The sequence below is a fragment of the Ambystoma mexicanum genome, chromosome 4q, assembly GCF_040938575.1.
Source record: "Ambystoma mexicanum isolate Mex_15411 chromosome 4q, UKY_AmexF1_1, whole genome shotgun sequence".
NCBI classification, from domain to species: Eukaryota; Metazoa; Chordata; class Amphibia; order Caudata; family Ambystomatidae; genus Ambystoma; species Ambystoma mexicanum.
Window position 1 is genome coordinate 1,239,488,229 of NC_090928.1, and position 18,681 is coordinate 1,239,506,909.

At 45.9% G+C, this 18,681-nt stretch overlaps 1 protein-coding gene across 1 annotated transcript in view; it reads left to right on the forward strand.

Moving 5' to 3' along the window:
* Window positions 1-18,681, forward strand: part of ABCC10 (ATP binding cassette subfamily C member 10) — a 609,641-nt gene that overhangs the window by 356,685 nt on the left and 234,275 nt on the right. The window contains 1 exon segment of the mRNA XM_069608805.1: window positions 12,744-12,913. Coding sequence (XP_069464906.1) covers window positions 12,744-12,913 — 170 coding nt within the window.

The following is an 18,681-nucleotide window of genomic DNA, read 5'->3' on the forward strand; positions in this document are numbered from 1 at the left end:
AAACGACGGGCGGCTTCGAGGAGAGGATCACACTCGACGAGAGTTTCCGCCGAGCGGTCCGGTGGTGGGGCACCCGCGCGCATCTGACGGCGGGCATGGACTTCCAGACCCCAGACCACCAGGAGACAGTGACCACGGATGCCTCCCTGGAAGGGTGGGGAGCGCACACCAAAAATCTGCACGCGAGAGGCCTCTGGCTCCCGACGGAGAAGTCCCTCCATATCAACGTCCTGGAGCTCCGTGCAGTGTTCTGGGCCCTCAGGTCCTTCCTTCCGTCCCTCAAGGGCAAGGTGGTGAGGATCTTCACCGACAGCACCACCACCATGTCTTACATCAGGAAACAGGGCGGAACCAGGTACCCAGCACTGTCCAAGGAGGCGCAGGACCTGTGGCATTGGGCCGTCGCCCAAAGGATGTTTCTGGTGCCGTTTCATCTGGCAGGGATAAAAAACATCATCGCCGACTCACTCAGCAGGGAGCTGCGCTCGTGCCACGAGTGGGAACTACGGCAGGATCTAGTGGATCGCCTCTTCCGACGGTGGGGCACACCCCAGATCGACCTGTTCGCGATGGCGACGAACTCCAAGTGCCGGAGGTTCGCCAGCAGGTTTCCCCAGGCGAGGAGCATGGGCGATGCTTTCTCGTTCCCCTGGGAGGGCCTGTTCCTCTACGCGTTCCCTCCTTTGCCACTGCTAATCCGGCTCGTCAACCAGCTCAAGAGGTCACGGTGCAGGATGATCCTCGTCGCACCTGCGTGGCCGAGGGAGATATGGTTCCCGGACCTTCTGGACTTATCAGCGTCCCCGCCAATCAGGCTGCCGGTGGACGCGGATCTACTCTCCAGGGAAGGAGGCGCCATCCTCCACCACGACCCGAAATCGCTGAACTTGCAGGCCTGGCTCCTGCAGCGCTAGAGTTTGGAGCATACGACATACCGGCCGACTGCAGAGAGGTTCTTGCAAAGGCCAGGGCGTCCTCGACTCTTAAATGCTACGGACACAAATGGAAGAGGTTCTCTGTCTGGTGCCACGCACAGAAGATCAACCCGCTACGGATTACGGCTCCCCAGGTACTGCCGTACCTGCTGACGCTGGCCAAAGCTGGACTGGCACACGCGTCCATCAAGATTCATCTTGCTGCGATCTCCCGATACACCAGGACCACAGGCCGGACGTCCTTGTGGTCTCATCGTCTGGTGAAAGAGTTCATGAAGGGACTGTTCAGATCGTTCCCGCCGGTGAAGGCTCCGGCCCCGGCGTGGGAGCTCAACGTGGTGCTGACCAAGCTCATGGGACCTCCGTTCGAGCCTCTGCACTCGGCCCCGTTGAAGTTTCTGTCGTGGAAAACAGCGTTTCTTGTGGCCATCACCTCCGCACGACGGGTGGGAGAGATCCAGGCCCTTTCCTGCAAGGCCCCGTACTTGACTTTTCACGACTCGAGGGTAGTGCTCAGGACGCACCCCTCCTTCATGCCCAAGGTACCGTCGGACTTCCATCTCAACGAACCCTTGGTGTTGCCTGTGTTCTTCCTGTCGCCTTCGTCGCCGGCTGAGAGGACTTTGCACTCGCTGGATGTGGCTAGAGCGCTGAAGTTCTACGTGGACCGCACGAAGTGTTTTCGGAAGACGTCACAACTCTTTTTGAATTTTGGACCTGTCAATCAGGGGAAGGCTCTCTCGAAGGCTTCCATTTCCAGATGGCTCTCCGGCTGTATGATGTACTGTCATCGGTTGGCAAACCGACCGCTGCCTGGCCGTCCGAGAGCCCATTCCACCAGAGCGATCGCAGCCACCACGGCGTTCCTTTCTGGTGTGCCCCTGCTGGACATATGCAGGGCTGTTACGTGGAGGTCGACGCACACCTTCACGAAATTCTACTGCGTCGATCGGGATTCCAGGGAGGAGTCCAGGGTCGGCCAAGCAGTGTTGCGCAACCTGTTCGCCTGAGGTGAGCCTGGTGAGGAGGTAAGATGTTTAATGTTGGGTTTGATGTAATGCTTAATGTTGAGCCTTTGCCACCTCCCGTGGTTGTGCATGTGTGTACTGCTATGTATTCTTTATTCATGAGCATGTGAATCCATGCCAGACCCCATGCTGGAGAAGGAACAAGTTACTTACCTGTAACTGTTGTTCTCCAGCATGGGTCTGGCAGGGATTCACATGCGAACCCTCCCGCCTACCCCTCTGCGTCTCTTCACTTGGTCATACTGCCACTTCACGTGCTTCCAAATCTGAAGATGGCTGCCAGAGGCGGTGCTTAGGTAGAGGGCAGTCATTGGCTGTGGTCAGTATGACGCAGAGACCAGTGATTGGTTATTACTACGAAAGACAGATCAGAAACGAAACTGATACTGGTTTTTTTCTTTACCGAGGATTCCCAGCCTGACGACGGGGAATATTCATGAGCATGTGAATCCATGCCAGACCCATGCTGGAGAACAACAGTTACAGGTAAGTAACTTGTTCCAACTCCAACTTTAGGAAAACTCCCCTAACACTGACCACACCTGAAAGATCATTTCGATCGATAAATAGTGGCTCTTCGTAGTAGTTAATTTTCGCTTCCAATGTGAGATCTTGCTCCCAAGTTCACACCAAGAGTTTTTATTTTAAATACGAATTTCATTGGAAAATCAAATAAAATTGAAGGAGGGCAGTAATTAACTGGGTAACAAAATGTTGCTCTAGGCCCCATAAGAATGTCCTCTGTTTTGTTAGAGTTGAGCTGCATCTCTTTGTCCAACATCCAGGATTCGACCTCATGCAAAAATATTTCATTTAAAAATTGGTTCTAGAATTAGTCATTGGGCCTCATTATGACCCTGGTGATAAGAGTTTAACGGCGCCGTAAAAGGTGTTGGCGCCGTTAAACCCTTAACGCCTGATTATGAGGTCCCTTTGCGGGACCCGACCTTAACGGCTGGTTTTACCAGCCGTTATAGTAGGGTGCCGCAAAGGGACCTTGGTGCTAAGTATGGTGCCGCAATTTGCGGCACCGTACTTAGCGCCTTCCCCATTCCCATTGAGCCCTATGGGGCAAAAATGGGCATGGGGAAGGGCCCATGGTGAATGGGGAATTACCGCCCCACCAACCTTGGAATGGGGTGGTAATTCTGCCATTCACCATGGCGGACCCCGGCATGGACCATGGTGCTAATAACACCATGGTTTAGCGCCGGGGTCGTAATGAGGCCCATTAACTTTAATGCATACCATACGCATGGTAACCAAGCTTATATTTTTCAAAACTGTCATAAAGAGGTCTTACATATATGTTGAACAAGTGTAAAGACCGAGGGGATCCCTGGAGGACTCCCAATGACGAGACATTTTTAGAGGCTAAATAAGATCCAAGATCAACCTATAGATTCCCGTCTGCTAGAAATGATTGAAACTATTTGAAACTACAACTGGAAATATGGGCTTAAGTTTCGAGATAGTGAATAAGAATACAATGGCCCATCATCTCGAACACTGCCAACATGTCTAACCTCACCAACATAGTAAAACCACCCTTACCTGCCTGTTCTAAAATGTCGTTCCAGACCCTATTTGAGTATCCGCGCCATGTCTAGGCCGGAAACCCGATTTTGAAAAGAGTTGAGCAGAGAATTGGATTCCACAAATGATTGCAGCTGAGCCCAAAGCATGTGTTCTAAGATCGTTGCAAGACAAGGAAAGCATGCAGCTGTGCAGTAATTCTACAAGATTAAAGGATTCAAGGACATTTTCTTCAACAAAGGAGATACAATGGCTTCTTCTAGTTGGGATGGAACAAGGCCTTCAGACAAAGATGAATTAATGAATATCGATAAAGTCCGTAAATAATTATGGCAGTAACAACTGCTAGAACACGGTCCCATTAAGAAGATTAGAGTGGACGCAACCCAGGAAGGCCCATGTGAACAGGAGAGGTGGGTAATTGGGGTCCTGATACACCTCTGGTTGATAGTAGCTTCCAACACCAGGGTGGAAGACCACAGGGTTTGAAATTGCTGGGATCTGATGCTATTTAGCTCCTGCTTCAAACCCAGGAGAGCTTGGTCAGCATGACATCAATCGATACCAGGAGCTACATTTGGCTCCCAGGGACAATTGTGCAATGCAAACATCCCAATGTGACATTAACTTTGTGTATTTGGTCATTTGTATGAAGAAGCATTAGAAACATCTAGAAGACATTCAAAGCAAAATGGAATATATATGAGGGACACAAAGTTTGCATTGCTTATGGAAGGTATATTTCTAGCCCACTATGTACTAACTCCTGGTTCCTCACAGGTAGGTCCTGCATACTGGGTGATGCACGATACCCAGGGGTTGATTTTATCTCATACTCATGAAATCTTAATTTCGACCCAGGGCAAATGCAATAAAACTGTTTAGAGACCACCCCAGCATGGAAAGCCCAGTCCAACCCCCAAAGCAGGCTAGAGGCAGAAGGAGGACAGCCCAGGTAAGAGGCCCCGTAACCAAAAACAAAGCTGTAGTTCAGAGACACACACTCAGTGCTAGGCAAGATTTTCACAGAACTGGTCAATCTTCCTGACCTGGTTCAACCCCAGAACTTTTTGCTTTATTAGTGGGATATTTTTCCTTAATACCTCAGTGAGTGGGAACCTTTTTCCACACTCACATAATCTTTAACTCTTTTTGTGGGTGTCATTTTTAGGACTCTCCATAGTGTCTTATTAAAGTTATCCTCTTTAACAACTTATTGGCAATAAGTGCCTGTTATTGCTGCATCGCCCTAGGCGCGCCCCTATTAACTTTCTGTTGCTAGCCTTGAGAGAACTACAGTTCCCAAGGGTAGAAAGGATCTTTGGATCCCTTTTCAGTTTTGTTAAGTGAAACCAGCACACCCCACCTTATGTGGAGTGCTGGGGAGATACAATGTATCCCCTTACACATTAAAACTGTAACAATTCTGCTACAGTAACAAGCATACCTTCAGTGGCTGATGGCAGTGATACCTTGTATTAATTTGGTGCACCTTTACCGTGGGCTGTGTTCAAGGCTGCAGCAAAGGCACCCAAGGTTGCTCATTGTTACGAAAATGGCCCTGTCTTCTTTTTCCGCCATTTTAGTGTTTCTTGTCCTTTCTTGTTCCTTCCTCTGACCTCCGAGGTGGGAAATCTCTTTGTATGATTTTTATCTTTGGAGAGAGTCCCCTGGTCTCCCCGCCCAGGCTCCAGTCTATCTGTGAGGGCAGGAAGCAAGGGAGGAGTCCAAAACTCCACAGCCCTTTGTCTTACGCCTTGCTTGAATGGGGACAAATCCCAGTGGGGGGCTGGCTGTCCTGATTGGACAACCAGTTTGCCCCTTCTTGTAAATTGCGGGTAGAGAATACAGAAGTTGTGTTGTAATTCCTGATAAATGCTGAGAACCTGAAAGCTGAAGAGTAGTCGACTACTGGAACTTAAACCTAAGAGGATGATGAAGGAAAAGCGACAGAGACGATTTCCAGCGACCGGATAGCCTGCTGTGTAACCCAAGCCTGCTGCAGCCCTTCCTTCCAATCGACCTGGGGACTCTGAAAATGACGACGCCTGACCCAGAGCCTGGTGAGATCCACTAGACTCAAGAAGACCTGCATTTTGAGCCATTCCACCCGTTGCTGTGACCTTCCGTTGCTGCAATACCTTGGGACCTCGAGCCATCGTGCGGTGCACAGTCTTCCGAATCACGAATGTCACTGAAATTTTGTGGGCATCCTGGTGGATCTCCAGAGACACTAATCGAGTCCGAAAAATCCCCTCAACAGAGTGCTGGACCTTTGTAACGCCAAGAATTCAACCGCAATGTTATGTCTTCTTCTGTGCTCCTTGAAAGGGTGCCAAATCCGCAGTCCACTCCAAATCCAAATTCTGCCACGAGGGAAACCTTGCCTAGTGCCTTCTACGTCGATCCCTGCTGCGAAGTTCCTTCTGAGGTCTTGTTTTTAGTCACCACGACAAGGAATCCATTGGACTGTTGGTTTGCCTGGTGAAGCCCTGCTGCAGCTACTGAAGTTCTCCTGCTGCAAAATCTTCTTCAATGCCGAGGTACTGTGTTGGCTTGGGTATGTACTTACCTTTAGCCTGTTAGGATTTCTGTGTAGGTGTGTGGTGTTTTCTGTTATGGGGAGGCCTCTCATCCAGTGCACCCTGTCCCACTGCTAAAATCCTGCTAAGGTGTCTTCTGTGAAGCCCCTGGACACCCTTCCAACCCTAGAAGTAAAGTACTCACCTGTTTGCCCAGTTTTCCTAAGGAACTCTGACTTTTGCTTCTAAATAACCTATTCTGACACTGTCTGTTGGTCACTAGTCCTAGTGACCCCCCCTTCTGCCACTGAGAACACGCATGCTCCAAGGACCAGGGAAAGACTTTTGAAGGGATTGGGACTTCTGCCTAGAAAAGAAATCAAGTGTTTAAAAGTTACTTACTTGTAAAGAGTTGTTGGTAACTGTAACTCTAAGAGTGAACAGTTACAAAAGTTCTTACTTTTCTTAAATGTGTGATGCACTATTCTCAAAAGTGTGGTTAACATCTTTCTTTCCTTGGAACCCATCTGTAATTTTATAGAAAGTAGACGTGTAGGTATTTTACTCTCCTGTGATTAGGTTGTTCCCAAAAGTAAAGTGTTGGTTTCACCAGATTATTCCTGCAGGGTAATTGTGAGTGTCCTCCAACTGTTGGTATCACCAGATTAGTCCTTTGAGGATAATTGTATATGAGTGTCCCTCAACTGGGTCTTGCTTCCCCTGACTTGCTGCTAGCGTGTCCAGAATAAGTCTGTATTAGATTGTTGCCTACCTAGAATAGTCATTCAGTAAAGTGGACATTGGGTTTTACTTTCCCCTTCCTTGTGAGGTTAAAGTATGTGGGTTTTTTTTTACCTCTTTATTTAATTTTTTTTAAAAGACAACCTCAATATAATAACAAACGTATACATTAGAATAGTAAATCAGTACAATGTAATCAAAGCAATGAAGTAGTAATCTGTATGGAACTAAAAAAATACAAAATTGCAAAAACATTAAGAATAATATCTGCAAGATTTTAGAATGTCTAACGAAAGTTTGATAAAATATTGTCAATCATACCAATAATACACAAACCAACACAAGACACAACGAAACACTAACTCCCCCACCCTCAAACCCACCCCCTCTTTAAAATATTAAAAATAAGCAAATCTAACTCTGGTCAAATATTAAACATAAAATTCATTAAAAACACTCCATTGCTCATTATAAGCCTCATCTCTATGCAATTTACCAAATTTGATCTTCTCAAAGCGGGAAAGGAGCTGCACATGTACTAGCCACTCTTCAACGCATGGTTTTTCCTTGTTTTCCAGATACGCAAGATTTGTCTGGTGGCCACCAGAAGAGCTTGAGTGACCCAACACAACATCACATAATCCAGATGCCGAACACACCCTGGGGATTTCAAAAGTACGGCCACAGGAGTTCTTGGAAAAGTAATATTCCACACCATGTCGACCCTATCTAGGACATCGTTCCAAAAACCGTTCACCTTTGAACAATTCCACAACATGTGTAACATAGTACCCTTTTCCTTCAAACAACCCCAACACCTATCACTATCATTTAGTCCAAATCTATTCATTCTATCTGGAGTCCAAAAAAGACACACTAAAATCCTCTGTTGGATGTAGCGTAAATTTAGGTCCACTTTCGTTTTAATCATAACTCTCCATATGTTTTCCCATTCTTTCAAGGATAAATCCACTCCTAACTCATTAGACCATGCAAGTCTCAAGTTATCCCAAGAATCAACTGAATGATTCTCAACCGGTAAAAGAGTTTAAAAAAATTGGACATTTTATGAGGAGCAGCCACAATAAAATCACACCTCTCAGGTCTCTGTGGGTTTTACTTAGCTGTGTGCCATCCAAAAATACGTTGCAAAAGTTACTGCATACCTCTATCTGTGTTTCACTGATCTCAAAAGCACCTGTAATTCAATATTACATCCTTAGGTTTTACTCACCTAGTATAACTGTGTGTTATCACAAAAGTAGTTATAGGTTTTTACTCCACCTGGAATAAGTGTTCCACTATTCACAAAAGGTATATTGTCCAGTTGAATGATTATGTGATTTGTATTGAGAGTCACGGTACAGCTGGTAGTCTTCTGCCCTTGCATTACTGAAAAGTAAATGTGAAAAGTAACCATTGGTTTTTACTCCCTAAGAATAGGCGTGACCTATACTGAATGTGTATACAAAGGTTTTGACTTCCCTAGAACTCACTGTTCGGTGTTCCAAATAAGGTTTATACTTTGGTCTGTGTACCTTTAAGTATAGTGTTGTGTTTTTATATTGTGATTTCATATACTGTGTTGGTGCTTACTTACCTCTAGATTTATATGGGCCTACTTATATTTAAATAAATCCTTTATTTTTACATACATATATAGTGTTTCAGTGTTTCTTTAGATCATTTGTATGACAATTAAATTTGTGCTGATTCTACTGCCCTCTCTCCCTCCTAAGATAAGCCTGGCTGCTCTGTCTGCGCTACCATGTACTCAGGTGGTACAGCCTTACACTAAGAGTGGAGTCTTGTACTGCCTCAGTTGAATGGTTTGACTAAGCCTTTAGTTAGACTTCAGAAATACTGTCCTAACACTCAGTATGGCCACATCTGGTCTCAAAATTCAGCATCAGCATGTTGGTGCCTAATGTCCTCCAGAAGGTAAGTAAAACTGGAGCCTCGCAAGAAAAATACAGCCAAACTGAGGGCAGGATCAGGGACACACCTAAATAAACTGAAACACCTTATGACACCCCAGGCCACCTAACAAAGGTTTTGTTGGGCAGCCAATCAGGGTACCCCAAAAACTGCCACATTTTCAGGTCCACCCCACAGAATGTATCATGGCCGTTTTAGGGCCAGGGACTGTTCTAGACCAGTCCAGATCTCTATAAAGGCTGACTGGCTGGCCCAGAGTGAGCCTAGGTGTGCATAACAGCCCTTTTAGGCCTGCCTCTTGCTTTTCCTAAACTAAGACAGATCCCAAAAACAGAGTGGACAAAAGAAGAACTTAAAATGACATTAGTACTCTAATGGCTACCAAAAAGGTACATTAGGATACTAATGTTGTCTGTAAATCTGCCTGCAGCCCCGGTAAAACTAAATTACAGCTGCTACCAGCCTACTGCCTAAAACCAATGTAGGGTGATATAATCTCCCGAAGGACAAAATGGTGTTCTTAATAAACACCTCTGTCCTAGGAGACATGGCTACCGTATACTAACCAAGGGTTGCATTGGCAGGGGGACCTCACTAGAAGTCCATCTATTCACATAATGATGGTCAGAGAACCTAAAACAATGCAGTGGAGCCAAAAGGTTTAGGGGTCCCTGAAACAGGGAGAGCACAATCCCTAAATATGGAGTTCTGCCCGAACTGTTTATTCTTTTACACGGACTTGGATTTAATACTTTCTAGTATTAAACACTGAACACATTGTGTGATACGGTAGGTTCTAGCACTTAGCATTTGAAGTGATAAGATTTAGGCTGTATGATTTTTCTGTATTTATTAAAAATATGGTATTTCACAATAAACCTGTAAGTATGGCATATACAGTTCAACCCAAATTGTGCAAAATGTGGGCTTGAAGAGCCTATCTTTCTAATGTGTACTTTGTTCATTGACATTTAGCTATGCTGTCCCCCTTTAGAGAGTTTAGCCATGTTGTGCATTAATCCCTTATTGGAAAGAAATATTTATACATCCATCATACTTAAACTAAAAACCTGGCTAGTAAAATGTTTCCTATTGTATTTAAAATAAGTAGCCATGTACAAGACCAATCCACTGTGAATGACATTTACAAAACACAGTTGTGTAAGCATTCGTCAAAAATATGTTTACGTAATTTCTCTTTTCAATAAAAATAGCAGTTCTGGGTTTGGATTCCCTGGCGTGAGGTTTGCTCAGTTGAGCAGCCCCTGTCCCATGGCATTGGATTGCCTTGGCCCTCCCATGCACTGGGGCCTCCAGGTTGCTCAGTCTGCTCCGGCATGCCACGTCTTATGGAATGCCTGTGTGTCTCATCCATCTGTATTAGGCTTGACTTAATGCATCATCCACCCAGGCAGGTTATTGATTGCTATCCCTTCGCTTGGGGGAGTATGGGGTTTCCAGTCATTTTGTTGTCTAGAGGCAAACATTGAGTGTTTTAAAAGTTAGAATTCTTATCAAAATAATGTTAGCAGGTAGCTCAATGGAGTTGAACCAGTTGCGATTTGTACTGAACGTCTAATTTGGGCATGCCTATATGAAGTTGCCGCGGAGTTCAATAATGTAGCTAATTAATTGGCTGTTCTCCATCTTACCAATGCATCTTTTTAAAACCTCACAGGCGTTTTACCTTGACAGCATACATTTGGCACGCCTTTTTTTTTTTTGCTTGTTTAGGGAAAAGTCATTGCAACCTGGCTTTCTACAAGTTTATCAAACCATGAAGTGTTATTTATATAACAATTTAGACAAAATATTGTAATACGTGTGGCCAATTAGCTATTTCTGCTTAACTTACTTGTTCATGATTGTTGAACGCACCATCTGCCCGCCATTTTATTACACGTCTTGTCATCTCGCAAGCGATACAAGGATTTCCTATTCTACAGGGCCTAAGGTAACATTTGTCTCATAGCTCAACAGGTTTTTGGAACCAGTTCTAGCAGGAAAGGTAGACAAGCTTGCTCAGTGCATTTGTGTTCCGAACAAGGTAGCCGAGCTTGAGATCTCTCAGCCCAGCTGGGTGCTATGAGTTGTAGGTGCAAAAATAAGCTACGCATGCCACTTGTAACTTAATAAACAGTGGAGCCGTAAGCATGTTTCATGGCTTGTGTATGTACTCTGATATGATTGTGTCATTTGATGGCACTGTATCTCAGGATTAACATAATACATTCATCACAATGTATGCACGTATGCTTAAACTATACCCTGAAATGAACTTGTGTATATGCTTATTCCTTCCCATGACATTGATTTGTGTACATGGTTGGACCATGCCCTGTCATTTGTCTGTGTGTGTTGTAAGGAAGGCATGGTATCAAACAGTGAAGAAAGACACAAGTGATCACAGTTCAAAGGTCTTTATTGAACTTCAATGGGTTGGTTGAACGCCTATCTAGCCTAAATCTAAGGATGGGAGGAAGCTACGACCATCAAATAATAACGCAGTCTTCGTCAAATCTGTCTCAAAATAAAAGGGCGTATACTAACAAACCTATTGCCAATCCTTAATTCTAGATACAAAATGGTGTGGGACAATAGTGTATGCAAAAGAAAAGTCTTCAAGAAATAATATGACTGGATAGTTGAGCAGTTGGCTTCCCTTCCCCTTCTTTTTCAGCACTGGGCAAGGCGGCATGCTTGAGCTTCGCACACACTCTGGCTTCTCTGCCACAAGGACACAGTTCAAAGCGTAGATATTGGAGCCTTTTGCCAAAGTCTCTTTTTCAATAACAGTCTCTTACTGCAGAGGGCATGTCATAACAAACAAATCTCAAAGTTCCATTTCTATTCGGATCTTCACACACTTCCAGTATTTATCATGGGTCTCTCTCCGTCAGGCTTGGACCCCTTTGTTACACAATGTTTACTCTTGGTCTCCCTTGTTCAGGCCATAGTAGCGGGACATGTCAGGTACACTGCTCGGGTCTGAGTCTGTTTTCTCCCATATCGGGCTGTCCGTGTGAAAGTGTTGGAGAAGGGGAGGGGTAAAGCTCCCACGTATCCTACCTCGTAGGATAGGCTAAAGGTGTTACAGGGGGAGGGATACCTCGTCTCGCCATCCCAGTGTCCCACTCCCTGAAGACCCCTTGCCCAGGTGATCCTGCCGCACTGGTCCACCCCCAGCATCTGGATCCAAGGGCGATGGCCGTGCCCTGGCCACCTGAGAGAGATCCCTGGGGACTAGCGGGTGAGACACCTTTCGATTTCTTGCAGTGTGCTTGGTCCAGGCCAAGGCCAGTGACCTGTGTGCATGCCTAGGTTATATCTTGACATTGGTCTGTGTGTATGCCTGCCCCATCCACTGGCATTGACCTGTGTTCATGTTTACACCACTGATCCTTTCTACATGGGTTGACCTTGCTGTGACGTCGACCTTTGTGTATATGCTTGGACCCTCCCTTGCCATTGATGGGTATGTCTGTTCACAGAATGCCTTGATGTTGACCCGTGGTTATGCTTGAACCATGACTTGACATTCATGTGTGTGTGTGTGTGTGTGCTTGTGTGTGCTTGTGCTTTCACCACTTGATATCTGCATATGCTTGGGCCATGCACTAACATAGGTTTGTTTGTATGTTGAATTGCTCCTATTTTGACTTGTGCATACAGTGGTGGTGGTGGTGGTGGGGGGAGGTTGGGTCCTTCAGCGGCTTGTGTTATCTTTAACTCCATCTGTTCGGATGATGGGATTTTCTTTACATTGATACTTGGGTGTATCCATTTGTCCTTCGCTTTGCTTTTAGTAATGCTGTGTTTTGTTGAATTGTTGTGGGATGTTCTCTCAGTAACATGTTTGCATACATTGGTCTGTTGAAATGCTGGGTACGCACCTTGATTAGTCCTATACTATTTTTGTTGTTAGTGGGACGTGACTGTGGTTACATTGACTCGTTGGAATACCGGATTTGGAGACTATATCAATGTAGCAGGATCAGGATTCTACTTGTGCTTTAATCGGGTCATGTTTGTGCCTGGTGCAGGTTTGAGCAGGAGAATGAAGAGCGCCTGGAGAGGAATCAACGGTGCCTCTATGTCAGTAACACCGCCATGCAGTGGCTGGATATACGGCTGCAGATGATTGGTGTTGTCGTGGTTACAGCTATAGCAGTGATCGCCATTGCGCAGCACCAAAAGGAATCTGGAGATCCAGGTACTGAAATGCCCCCCCTGTCCCCAGGCCAGCTTTATTGTTCGCTTCCCCTTTTCCAGTGTGTGTGCTTGTTTTTGATGTGCTAAATTAACACGAATACATGTTGTTGTGCATGTTTACATACATGGCCTTCTCTTCCTTTCATCACTAAAACTATGCAGCTCTACAGTCGATGACCCACTCCACAAACTAACTGTTCTCCCAACTGCATTGATAGCAGGGCCGCTGTGCCCAAATTGCATTGTCTGTTCGCCAAACTGCATTAATAGGCCTCTCTCCCACTACACATGTGTCTCAAACTTAGCAGGGCCTCTGTGCCCAAATTGCATTGTCTGATCTCCAAAACGGAATAGATAGGCCTCTCTCCCATTATACAGGTGTCTCAAACTTAGCAGGACCCCTGTGCCCTAATTGCACTGAGGATCTCCAAACGGCATTGATAGGCCTCTCTCCCACTATACAGGTATCTCAAATCTAGCCTACAAGCAAATTTAACTAACTCTCAAGTCACCAGTGAATTACGGTCATTGATAGGCCTCTCTCCCACTATACAGGTATCTCAAATCTAGCCTACAAGCAAATTTAACTAACTCTCAAGTCACCAGTGAATTACGGTGGGGGGGTCACTCTAACAAGGGCCTTTTGCATCACAAGGCGAAAGTCCAAACCACCCACCAACCAACAGATACCCCTCCCAACCCACACAGCCTGCTCACCACAATGAACCGCGCTCAGGGAGACAGTAAAGAGAGACACCGATAACACCCAACTTAATAACCCTTACCACTCCCCTACCCCTCCTAGGACAGCGACTGAACAAGTCGCCAACTCCAGCCGGAATACCACCTACAGACAGAGCCCAAACTATTAGCGGACTCCCCCTCACCCGCCAATACACCACAAGACCACAAGACAACCAGACCAAAGCAGAACCAACTAGACGTAACCAAACAAAGACTAAACAACTCTCAATCTGACAATGCCGCGCAAACGACCCATTCCAAGGAAGAGACGAAGAGATGAAAGAACAAACACTCCAGAACAGCAACTTAGAACAACAACTGTAGACTGGACCCCCGCAGACAGGAACACAAACCGAAGCAACTCTGAGAGAAGAGAAAAATCCCTCTACCTAACTCCATACCTCGCAGACAACTGGCCACCACGGCAATCCAACCCAACATTAGAAGCAGCAACATCAAACAACATAACACAAGCAAGTAGAAGAAGGATGACCAACACAAACAACAAACAGACGACCGATGCAATAACCCCCTACATCACCAAAGCAAGAGGAACTTCCCATCAACAACCACAACTCCCGGAAGACGAGAACGCGATGAAAACACAAAAACCCAAGACAAAACCTAGAAGAACTCTTCGAAGACGCCGACACCCCGAATCCCACAGCCCAACAAGTGACCAACCAGGAAGGAAACGTCAACACTGAACAGAAGACGACCTTGACAAAACCCAAACCAAACAGCACCTCCAAACTTCACTGCACTCTAATAAACGCAAGATCCATGTCAAAACACTCAACAGAGATCTTCGACCTACTCGACGAGAACGGCATAGACATTCTGTTCATCACAGACACATAGCTGGACGAAAACTACAAAATCACACTCCAAAGCTACCTTCCGACTGACTTCAAATGCCTACAAATAAACAGGAAAAACAAAAAAGGAGGAGGCATCGCCATAGTATTCAAAGAACACCTGAAAATAAAACATGACGAACCACTCAACATCCTCAACTGCGAAACCATGGTGATACAACTAACAGCGAACCCTAAAACCAACATCACATTCATCCTGGTATACAGACCACCTACATATGATGCAACATTCGTCGATAACTTCATAGAAGCCATCACCAACTTAGCCATCAACCACGAACACCTAATCATCCTGGGGGACTTCAACATCTGGTTTGAAGACAGCCACGCCAACTCCCAAAACTCACTAATTGAACAACTGAGCATCATGAAACTGCGACAACTAAGGAGCAACGCACTCAGCAGGACACACCCTAGACGCAATTTTCGCCAAAGAAGAACTCATCACCGCAGCACCTCCGATACAAATACTGTGGAGCGACCATCTCATCATCCCATTCGTTGTCATTCTGCCTACCCAAGCCTACATCCAAAATCCGAAACTCACACCCACCACCAAAAGAAACTGGAAACACATCAAAGAAAGCAACCTATTTCGAACAGCTGGAATTAACAAAACCCTCAACTACAGAATTGGAGCTAGCGGACCTAGACGGGAAAGCAGAGATACTGCACAAATGGATCGTGGATACAATAGACAAGATAGCACCAGAAAAACCTTTCACCCCAGCAAAAAAAAGAGCAATGGCAAAATGGTTCAACCCACCATTGAACAACATGAAAAAGAAAAACAAAAAGATGGAATTGGAATGGAGGAAAGAATACAACCCAGAAAATAAAACACTGTACCAGAAACAAATCCGCACATACAAGAAGGAAATTCAAAAGGCAAAGAGAAGACATTACGATGACAGAATCAACAATGCCACCAACACTCAAAAAGAAATGTTAAGCATCATTAAAGAAATGAGAAACCCACCAGGCTGCGATAACACCCCAACCCCATCAGAAAAACTATGCAACGACCTGGCAAACCACTTAAAAAAAAAATCAATGACATCCGACAAACCATTCAAAAGCGACCAACCAACCACAACACACAACCCAACGAACTTAACACGGAACCAGAGCACAAACTCCAAAGCTTTCCTGAAATATCAGCAGAGGCATTCGCAATGCTGGTTAAACGAAGCAAGAAAGCAGGATCACCCATGGACCCCTGCCCCCCAGACATCTACAAATCAATCCTCGCGCAAGGATCGCCAGCAGAACACTACAGAAACCTTCTAAATCTATCACTATCAACAGGGACTGTACCGAAGATCTTCAAATCAGCATACATCAAGCCACTTTTGAAAAACACAAGTGGCGACGTAGATGACCTTTCCAACTATAGGCAGTTCTCTAACATCCCCTACCCAGCAAAACTTCTAGAAACCTACGTATATAAATTAACCCAAGAACATGTAGAAAAACACCACCTGCTGGACCAAGCTCAAATCGGCTTCAGACCAGCGAGAGGAACGGAAACAGCACTACTATCCATCTGGGACGATCTCAAAACCAACACAGACTCAAACACTACCTCAGCCCTTATTCTGCTCGACCTCTCCACAGGCTTTGACACAGTTAGCCACGACACCCTGACCAAAAGACTAGAAGACATAGGCCTAACAGACACAGCACTACGCTGGACGAAATCATTCCTAGCAGACAGAACAGCAACCGTATGGATCAAACCTTTCAAATCCACTCCACGAGTTAACGACTGTGGAGTGCCACAAGGATCCTCACTATCTCCACTATATTTCAACATCTATCAGACTCCGGTCATCAGAATCTTCAAAAAATACAACATTACATGTTGCAGCTACGCAGATGACACTCGGGTCATCTACAAAACCAAAGACACCGATGCCGACCACTCGGCCCTAACTGATTGTCTAAAAGAAGTCTTCAACTGGATGGATGCCAACAACCTGAAAATCAACCCAGGAAAGACCGAAATCATGATTATATCCAAAGACCAGGAGAACGAAACCACCATCCCGTGGCCTACGGAAATGGGAAACGCACCAACACCATCAAAGGTAGTACAAAATCTGGGAGTCCTAATGGACAACACCCTAACACTGGAACCACAAATAAATGCAACAGTGAAGAAATGCTTTTTCCTCCTCCACACGGCAAGAAGAATTCTACCTTTCCTCTCCTTCATGCACAAAACGCTCACTATCGTTGCCCTAATCATGTCAAAAATCGACTATGCAAACAGCCTCTACCTCGGAATACCAGAATACCTCCTGAAGAAACTGCAACGGATCCAAAATGCAGCAGCAAGACTACTCCTCAAACTATCCAGAAGAGACCATATCACTCCAGCCCTAAAAACACTACACTGGCTCCCAGTAAAACAACGCATCACCTTCAAAACAATGTGCATAACACACAGAGCAATCAGCGGACAAGGAGCAGAATTCCTACAAAAGAAAATAACAGTCTACAAACCAATGAGACCCCTCCGATGAAGCAACGAAATCCGCCTGGAACTCAAACCATACCTTAAGAAAAAACTTGGAAGCACCTCCTTCTACCACTTAGCCGCAAAAACCTGGAACGACATCCCAAAAGAAATAAGAAACACTGAAAATCACCTAAAATTCAGGAAATCACTAAAAACCTGGCTCTTCACCACCACAGACTAAATCCGGAAACCAAAATCGGAAAAAGGATAACTAAACCGGAAAGGACACGGACATCCCCGACCCGAGAGGGTAACTCCCACGGCACCTGGACGGGTAACACCGGATAGACTGGAACACAGGCGGCACGCACGGAATCTGAGTCAATTACCCTAGACAATCCCACCATCACTTCACCCGCCCCTTAGCTACCGCCATGCACCACAGTGATGTGTAACTGTCGAGATATTGACAATCACCACATGACCTGAGAGGTTGACATTGACAGGTGCACTGACCACAGGAGTATGAAGGGAGGATAAGGGGAGCTATGAGAGAGCATGTTAGAGGTGGGGGCCAGAGAAGTAAGGAACCTTATATGCCAGTAGGACCCACATCAGGACAGAGCCGCATCAGGAGAGACTACACAAGCCGAGCGCCTCAATTCATGACAGAGACGCAAACTAACCAACCCTACTAACAATTTCCCTTTTCTGCATACACCTCTCAAACTCCAAACCAAACACAACCAAAACCTACAGCACAACAAACCGCACAAACTTCACTACATCGCAACAACAAAACAAAAACACCCATAGTATTGAACAACAGTACACAACGACTACCGGCTGCAAACGCCCCAGGCCCAGCCAACAAACCCACCGGGCTGAGGCCGCCAACAGCACATCACTGCTCCCTTGCACTTTTCCTGCTTCCTCCCACTAACTCAACCTTCCCTCCTCTTTCAGAGCCGCCAGTGCGCCAGGGGACCACTCCAGTGGTGATAGTGCGCTGTACAAATGTCCTTTAACATTAACATAACAAACCTAGTTTCCATGGAATTTAGGAGGCTCAGCCAATAGGGAAAGTTAAGTTTCCCCCAATATAAATGTCTGCCTACTGGCAGACACGGTTTTCATTCTATTAATTCTGTTCTTAATGAACCCTTCCACTGATCTCTTTTCTTTGGCATTGTTCACTAAACAGCACAACCATGTTTGATTTAAAAGTGAAGCCAGGAGGCACAGGACCCCCACCACTGCAGGAGCAGCACTGCCTACAGCCTTGGTGAGGCCAGGGATGAAGTCCCTTGTTGCTCAGACCGTCGATCCCCATTTCCTACAACATCTCCTCGAGTAGATTTGAAATCTGCTTTGCAAGGCATATTTCGTGGGAAGCTGCTCTTTGGTGCTTGAATTCCAAATCCTTGCAATTGCTGCCTGAAAAAGCACATTTCACGCCACCGCCGCCATTAGCCTCGAGGAGGCAAACCCACTTCCAACATGGCTGATCACCACTCTTCATTGTCCTACAGCAGCCTGCTGTTGGCCTAGACCTGTCCTGATTGGCCCATCATCCGCTCTTCAGCCAATTCCCCTTTGCCGACGGGCGAACGCCGGCACACCCCCTAACGCCACACTCCAAGGCTTCCTGTCCAGAGCCTGTCGTGAGCCGACGGAGCCAGG